Source organism: Macrobrachium nipponense, chromosome 11, assembly GCF_015104395.2.
Source record: "Macrobrachium nipponense isolate FS-2020 chromosome 11, ASM1510439v2, whole genome shotgun sequence".
NCBI lineage: Eukaryota > Metazoa > Arthropoda > Malacostraca > Decapoda > Palaemonidae > Macrobrachium > Macrobrachium nipponense.
Genome location: NC_061087.1, coordinates 26,588,176 through 26,596,704, shown reverse-complemented (window position 1 = coordinate 26,596,704; position 8,529 = coordinate 26,588,176). Strand labels below are relative to the sequence as shown.

The window sequence follows — 8,529 nt, the reverse complement described above, 5'->3', positions numbered from 1 at the left end:
CTTACACGTAGATAAGACCTAGAGCGATTAGGTAGATTTGTCAAGGACTTTGATAAACCAACCCCCCGGTATGGCAAGTTTAATGCCACATTATCAGCCGACAGATATGGCACGCGAAGTTAAAGGGAAAAAAAAAAGAAAAAACGATCTTTCCTAATCGAACTTAAAAAAAAGTGTTGGGTAGCAATTAAGTGCCTAAAAATACCAAAGATTTATTTAAGACCTTAGTGTTCAAAATTATTACAGTGCAAGGACGTTGACCAACTCTTAAGCAACCAGGATGCAATAGCATTTTGCAGATATATGCTGTAAATAAGTACAGTAAAAGTTGTCATTCATGACGGAATTTGGAATGCATGAAAATATTCCACCGAGAGAATCGAAATTAACTTACGTAATGGAGTTGAATTCGTTTCCAATCCGCCTATATATTGTCTAGGTGGTTGGAATAGGTCAGGTTCACTTGTATTTTTCGGTAATAGTTCGAATTCCCAATGGTGGACCGAAAGCATTTATCGCTTGGCTATAAGTTATTACCCTAAGGTACTTATGTGAGCTGTATATTTAAAAGGAAATGGGTGGTGGCATTAAATATCATTATATATAATTATATATATTATCTATAATATATATATATTATTATATATAATAAATATATATAGAGAGGAGGATTGATGAGAGACGGAGAGACTTGGAGAGTGAGTGGACGAGAGAGAGAGAAGAGAGAGAGACGAATAATAGTAAATAGATCACACAACACATAACTCTTCTCTCTCTCTCTTCTCTCCCTCCATCTCTCTCTCTCCTCTCTCTATATATATATACTATAATTATATATATATTATATATAATAAATAAAATATATATATTTATATATATATATAATATATATAATAATATATTTTATATTAATATATATATATATATTAACATAGTAATATAATATTCAATTTATATATATATATAGATTGTATTGTCAGGTAAGATGGGTGTTATAGTTACCCTAAATGCCTCTTTTTTTTGGTTTTTTTGTCTTTTGTAGAAATGTTTTATTCTTTGTCTATGTGAAGGAGCGCGTGTGAGGACTTGTTCTAAAATAACTCAAATAGATTGGGACACACGGCAAAAATGGAAAGAGCTAAATAAATCTTATATTACAAAATAAAAAAAATACAATTAAGCTTTCAGATGAGTTTATTAGAATACAATTTCAATTCAGAAATAAAACAATAACAATTGCGAGATCACTGAATCCAGGGAGGGACTTTTATTTGAAGATTTTGTCCAGCATTGGCAAACGTTTCCCGCGTAGGCGAAAGGTGAATTCGGGGGGGAGGAGAATTATATGACTCAATATTTTGAAGGTCTTCAATAAATAAAAACACATACACATAACAACATCCATCCTGGGAGACTTCTTTGTTTTAAGATTTTCCTAGCATTTGTACGGTGCCTCTCACCGTGAGGAATTATGACTAAATATTATTAAAGGTTTGTGTCCTACTCTCTCTCTCCTCTCTCTCCTCTCTCTCTCTCTCTCGACTCTTCTCTCTCTCTCCGGTGAATTTGAGGGCCACAAACCACACGTCGTCCCTATGTCAATTACTCGGGTGCCCGAAGGACCTCTTTCTTGTGCTAATCCAGTTAAGACCTTTTTCTTTGATCGCTACTTTAAAAAAGGAACCGGGGGTGGGGGGAGGCGACAACATAAAAAATCCAATCACGTTTTCTACCCCCCCCCCCCCCCCCCCCCCCCCCCCCGTTTCCTCCCCCCCCCCCCCCCCCCCACCCCCCCCCCCCCCCCCCCCCACCCCCCCACCCCCCCCCCCCCCCCCCCACCCCCGCCCCCCCCCCCCCTCCCCCCCCCCCCCCCCCCCCACCCCCCCCCCCCCCACCCCCCCCCCCCCCCCCCCCCCCCCCCACCCCCCCCCCCCCCCCCCACCCCCCCCCCCCCACCCCCCCCCCTTCCACACACAGAATGTCTTATCTCGAATTGCATTACCAGGAGATATCAATGTCCGGATTACTTTCTTTATTCCTTCCCTTTGATCCAAATTGATTTCATTTCCAATGTGGGTCTTGCATTATCAAGATCTCTCTCTCTCTCTCTCTCTCTCTCTCTCTCTCTCTCTCTCTCTCTCTCCTGCGGTTCTCTGACAGCTGACACTACTCGTAATTGCTTTTAAAGATGTTGGGTTCTTTATCTCGCTTATGTGTGTGTGTGTGTGTGTGTTTTTTTTTTTTTTGAGTGGTCCACCTTGCACTTTTTTTTAAGGTAAGTTTAAAGTACCGTTCAAACTATTTCAAATTTGTGCAAAGAGGATTTTCAAGTCTAGAACGGTATTTTTCAGTACAAAGAGATATTGAAAAGCGTGTGGATATATTACAATGACCTTTTATTTCTTTTTTTAACCCGCATTCTATTGAACGTATTGATTGTATGCGCTGCTTTCTTTCTTGAGGTCAGGTCGGCAACGTGACCTTGATTATTGCATATACCTTGCATTTGGATCTAAGGTTTTGCCATGACAAACTATCTAATAAGCGTAAAGAATTCGAGAAGTTAAGAGGGCATTGTGGCTATTACAATTAAGAACGTAAATATCTTTATTTCTTCATTTTTTCTAATCCGTACTCTGGTTACATATTCAAAGTTCAAAGGGGCATTAAAATGACGTACAGCGTAGCGCGCCCGCCATCTGTTGAGACTTTTAGGAATTACTCGAGCATTTGAAGCAACTGTTACTTTAGGCTCCTTGCTCCTCTGAGAGACGTATACGTGTGCAGGAGTTGATGTTTGTAGAGGCTCGCTTGCATCGAGCAGTTAAGTCAGCAGCTTTCAAGGTGTTGAAATCGTTTTAGCTTAAAAAGGTATTAAAATACATCGTTTAGAAGTAAGTATTCTAAGAAATATATTATTTTTTTGTTGTTTCCTTTTTGTAGTATTTTTAATATAAATTTGTGATATTTTTAATGAGTTTGTTAGGCTTGTGATTTTGATTTAAGTGTTTTCGAGTTCAGGGAAGTTCTTGCTTTAACCTAAGAAATAGTGCATGTGTTCATTTGTAAATGCTGTTTTGGGTAATGATGGGAGGTGGATTGAAACATAAAATTTTTGGGGGGTAAATCTTGGTGTAAACTTTATTCAATATTAAAAAATATAAGCCAAAACAAGCCGAAATAGAATATTAGTACATGGATGAGAATTTTGTGTAGGGAAACTTAACTAGTACAGTACATGGATTGAAAATTTGTTGGGAAACATAAACAGTACATGGATTAAAACTTCATGAATGTGTTGGGGAACATAATTAGTACATGGAATAAAATTTTGTTGGGGAACATAATTAGTACGTGGATTGAAACTGTATGAAAAGTGTTTGGGAAAACAAATAGTACATGGATTAAAACTTATGAATGTGTTGGGGAAGATAACTAGTACATGGATTAAAACTTATGAATGTGTTGGAAGATAACTAGTACATGGATTAAAACTTTAATCGTGTTGGAACCTAATTAGGACATGGATTATAAATTTTTGAATGTTTGGGTAATGCTTTAACTTTTAACTTAAGTATTTAAGTTTTAACTATTAATTGCCTTGAAAGAGATATTGTTACAACTTTTTCATGTGCAGGCATTTTGGTTTACTAACTTTTTAATGTATGGGCTAAAGTTAATGACTTGCGACTTTTTTTACTTCAATATAGTTGGAATATAGTTGGAATTGTGTGGTGTTAAGTTCTTAAAATTTTGCCTTAATTTCTATTAGGCTTTATATAGTCTTTAATTTTAGATTTCTGGTGATAGTTAGATTGTCTATGCAAGTTTGACTAAGTTTTTAATTACTTGCCTTAATTTCTATAAGGCTTTAATTAGTTTTAATTTTAGATTTCTGGTGATAGTTAGATTGTCTATGCAAGTTTGACTAAGTTTTTAATTACTCCTAATTTTTGCATTTATAAACAAAAACTAATTTTTTTCATATTACAAACCGTATTTTCACTCAAATTAGTTTTAACATCTGAATTTAATTTTACTGATTACGTATTTTTGTTTTACTTTTAACAAGATTTATTAGTTTTGGTGACTCTGTTCAGTAGTTATGCCAGTACGCCATACAAATACCACTGGTAGATTTTTAGATTTAAATGTATTAGCTCAGTCCATTTACTTGGTGTATTGTTTTACCACTAGTTTTTAGTGGTATATTAATACTTTTGAAACCATATCTGGTATATTGATACTTTTGAAACCATATATGGTGATTGGTACTGTTAGGAGACTATTATGAAATTGGAAGTTCAAATTAAGTTTTATTTTACTGTAGAAGTTCAACTTTTAAATTTTTATCTAATCTTCATTATAGTACTGAAGATTAAGTTTAATAAATACGTGTAATTGATAATTTAGTTTTAGTGGTATATTAATACTTTTGAAACCATATCTGGTATATTGATACTTTTGAAACCATATATGGTGATTGGTACTGTTAGGAGACTATGGTACAGTTAGACTATTATGAAATTGGAAGTTCAAATTAAGTTTTATTTTACTGTAGAAGTTCAACTTTTAAATTTTTATCTAATCTTAATTATAGTACTTAAGATTAGGTTTAATAAATACGTGTAATTGATAACTTAGTCTTTTAGTCTTAAGTAAGCTGGTTTAGAAAACTGGTTTAGAATCTTTTAACAAATATTTGATCTATTATTTTATTGAGTATCTTGAGTATCTATAAAGTTTATCTAAACTTTAGTGTTTGTATAGTTTTCCTTTACTTATGGATACTCTTCTTTAAAAATTTTATGTTACTATTATCTCAAAATTATCTATACTTTGAATATAGTTTTTCATTTAAAATTAGAACTCTGGTTTGTTTACTAATTTGTTCACTTTACAGATGTATTCATCGGCTGTGTACCTCGTACTACTGTCCTTGGCTTACTTGGTTGCTGGTGGCCCGCAATTGTTACCATTGACTTCGGGCACTACATCTGGCTCTGGAAGAGTTGTTGGTTCCATCAGGCTCATCTGGTTCAGGCAGCTTTGTCCTTGGATCAGGCTCTACGGGCTCAGGCTCTGGCTCTAGAGGAGGGTCATCAGGATCCCAATTCAGTGGGTCCTCGGGTGGCTCCTCTAGCTTTGTTACCTCTGGGTCTGGTGCTGGATCCGGCTCGGGAAGTTCTGGCTCTTCAGGATTTGGCTCTGGATCGGTCTCTGGTTCTAACGTAGATTCAGGCTTCCTGTCTGGTGGTGTCACTGGGGCAGCCTTTGGTTCGAGCACGAGCTCTGGGTTCATCCAGAATGTTGGAGGCTCAGTGTCTGGTGGTTCGGGTACGCAGTTTGTCAACAGAGGGCCCCAGGTCATTGTCAATGCAGGGCAGACTGGGGTGTCCTCCCAAGATGGTTTTTTTGCCGAATTTTTGCAACAGCTTACCATAACTGTTACTGAAACTAGAACTATCGACAATTTTGTTACTGTTACGGAGACTATTTTGAATAGTGTGCCGATAACTCTGACTGGCTTCAATGTGAACACTGTAACTCTGACAACGTATGGCGTAAGTATGCAGTGTGTTAGTTTAGTTGTAACTTATAACTGTGTATATTCTTATGGCAATTAGTAATAGCTAAGAGCTCTATGCAATTTCTTTAAAACTATTTCGCCTACAAATTACTAATTTTAAAGTTTGCTTTTCAATTTCAAAGTTTTATAATTGGTTTCACCTAAAGTTCTCGTATACTTGCAGGTTTTCCAGACAGAGGTTGATGATATTGTAGCCGTAACGACGACTGTTGTTGAAAGACCAGTCACGGAATTTGTTACTACGGCAAAGTCAAACTTTATCTACGTAACAGAAGTTTCTATCGATGTGTACACCATAACTCATAATGCTCATTTAATCAGCCAGACTGTACACACTACATTCGTCACTCAAACGTAAGTGGATTCTGTGGTTCTTAAAGCTTTGTTCCTTTAGTTTAACTTGCTCAATTGTTTAGTTCGTTCAGTAAACTGTTATGTCTTTTGTTCAGATAACTAAAATTTTAGCACTATAGTTCAAAACTTAAGATATGTTCTGCGTAGTTGCTTTACATAAATCTAAGTTTCGGTATTAGTTTTAAACTTTTAGTTTAGTGCTAATTAGTTCTAGTACACACTACTATAAGTTTACGTACTATTCATAAATTTTAGTATTTTTTGGGAATAAGTTTGATTGTTTTATTACAGAACTCTAAATTTTAGTAATTTTGGAAATAAGTTGGATGGTTTTATTACAGAATTCTAAATTTTAGTTAAAGTAAGTTTTAGTAACCGTTTAAAGTTCTAGTTTTTAGACTTCTAGTAGTACTGTATGTATTCAGATAAGATTTAAAGTGCTTTGGTAACATTCTAGTTAGTTTAATAGTTTTATATGTTCTCACGAATTTAGTACTGGCTCTTTTACATTTATCCTTATTTTTTTCTTGGCAGGCTGACTCTGTCTTCGCCAGTTGTTCGGACATTCTTGACTACAGCCACTCAAGTCTTCACGGACATTCGCACTGTAGTGAACACAGTATTTGCCTACGGATATTAATCTTATTTTAAAAGCTTATTTATTTTTTAAGTGCTTTTAACCTTGAATAGCTGCTGACTCTACTTTTAAATATTCAATGTAATTTCAATGTAATTTTCTAACTAGTACGGTATATGTAAGATATGAATGACATAATAGATGTAACTGTAATAATCTGAATTTAGATAACTTAATGAAAACGTTCTAACTTTGAGTGAGAATAAAGTAATTAATTTATAAATGTTGCTTTTCTATTCCTGTTAATTTAAAATTATGCTGAATTATGCTGAATTATTATAAGATTAAGAAGCCTAAAAAAATCTTTAGAGGGGCTTGGAAGGGTGGTTTCCTGTTTATGCTAATAAAACTGAAGCTCTCCAATGGAACTTTGTAATTTAACCTGCACACTCGTGAAGTGTGGTATACCCTCTGTGAATTATGTAGTGTAATAGAAAATTAATAGGCTTTAGAAGCTGTGTTGCTGTACTAAAAACTTCTATCTGATGCAACTATGATCAGTAATAGTTTCTGGTAATAGTTTCTGGAAACTATTTTGGTTAAGCCAAACTAGTCTTGGACTAATAACATTAAAAACTAGGATTATAGCTTTGCAAACAGAACTACCAAAAGACTAAATAATACATCATTCCTGAGTTCTATTGACTAATTGTGAAGGATTAAAAACCTCTGCTTATTTCAGATTATTTTGGTATCTAGAGTATTACTTTATCTGGTTACTGTAAATGTAATATTTCATTTCTTATACCTTTACTAAAGTGTTTTTGAGCCTAATTGTTTTTTTTCTATCTTTAAATATAAGGCATTTAAAAAAAAACTTAGATATATAAGATATACGGACATGTAATGTCCAGAGTATTATTTTTAAGCTATAAAGTATATATAAGTTTGGTGTTCTTGCTGGTAGACTGATAAACGTTGAAGATCTAATACTGATTGCACAGACTAATCTGAGTAGTCTTGTTTTCGTTTTGGTAATCTCTCATAATTTATAATAAAACTATATCGTGAGGGATGGCGTTTATTTCCGGTTAGTGGTTTTTCATTGGTAATTAACGAGGGGTTGTTTTTACCTATTAGTAAGGGGCCTATGTATTGAGTTAATTAAAATTTTTGTTAATTTTATATCTTTTGGAAACTACTTCAAATCCTTTGGACTTCTGTTTATTTCTAAATCTGTTTGGAAGATAAGTCAAACTATTATAAAAAATACCCAGGGTGAACAGTTAATTTTATCTAACGGCGCAATAATCCTGGTGTTAACTGCGTGTATAGATATATTGATGAAACTGGTTTTAAATTCATATGAATTTATATACTATTGAATTGAAGATAGAGTTGTGGGAGAAAAAAATTGTGAGGACCAATTCTCCTAAATACCTGTTACTGAAGCTAACTACCAGTGGAAAAAATTATGAAGGGCTGACATTTCAAAACATTCTAATTGGAAAGACCTGATGTATAACTGGATTAAAAATGGGTAAAAATCTCTTATCTGTAATTTGTAAAATTTTTCTTATCCGTAAACTAGTAGCTTTGGAAAATAAAAAACAAGCAGTTATATTAATTTATAAGAAATTAGCACTTTAATCGGGCTGTGATATGTAGACTAAAAGCCTGTCCACACGATCGGGCCTGATCGGCGGACTTCCCCTCTAATGGGCACACTTGACGGGCAAATCGTCAAATTGCCCGATGGGCAGATGTACGTCAAGGCCTGTCCACACGAGCGGGCCTGATCGGCGTGCTCCGGGGTTGACGGGCAAATTCTGGCAGGCTTACGCATGAATGTTGTCCACACGGGTGAGGCGATGGAGAGGTGGGCATGCCCGACGATGCCAGTAGTGTGCTCAGTGCACTACGATAAACATATTGTATAGCATGATAATTGCTTTGTGTGTGATGAAAAAGAAGAAAAAGAAGAGAATATGGTGCAAAGAATGGCTCG

At 35.1% G+C, this 8,529-nt stretch overlaps 1 protein-coding gene and 1 long non-coding RNA gene across 2 annotated transcripts; both read left to right on the top strand.

The window, feature by feature from the left end:
• Positions 1–2,757: 2,757 nt before the first annotated feature.
• LOC135198908 (uncharacterized) lies at positions 2,758–4,978 on the top strand. Its single transcript, XR_010310899.1, has 2 exons — positions 2,758–2,894; positions 4,904–4,978. It is a non-coding gene; the product is annotated as an uncharacterized LOC135198908 (long non-coding RNA).
• Positions 4,979–4,982: 4 nt separating this feature from the next.
• On the top strand, positions 4,983–6,804 carry LOC135208364 (uncharacterized; the record flags this gene model as incomplete). The annotated part of the gene is made up of 3 exons (XM_064240468.1): positions 4,983–5,564; positions 5,754–5,944; positions 6,479–6,804. Coding segments are annotated over 3 exons (879 nt in total), but the record flags the coding sequence as incomplete, so codon positions are not given.
• Between the last annotated feature and the right edge of the window lie 1,725 nt (positions 6,805–8,529).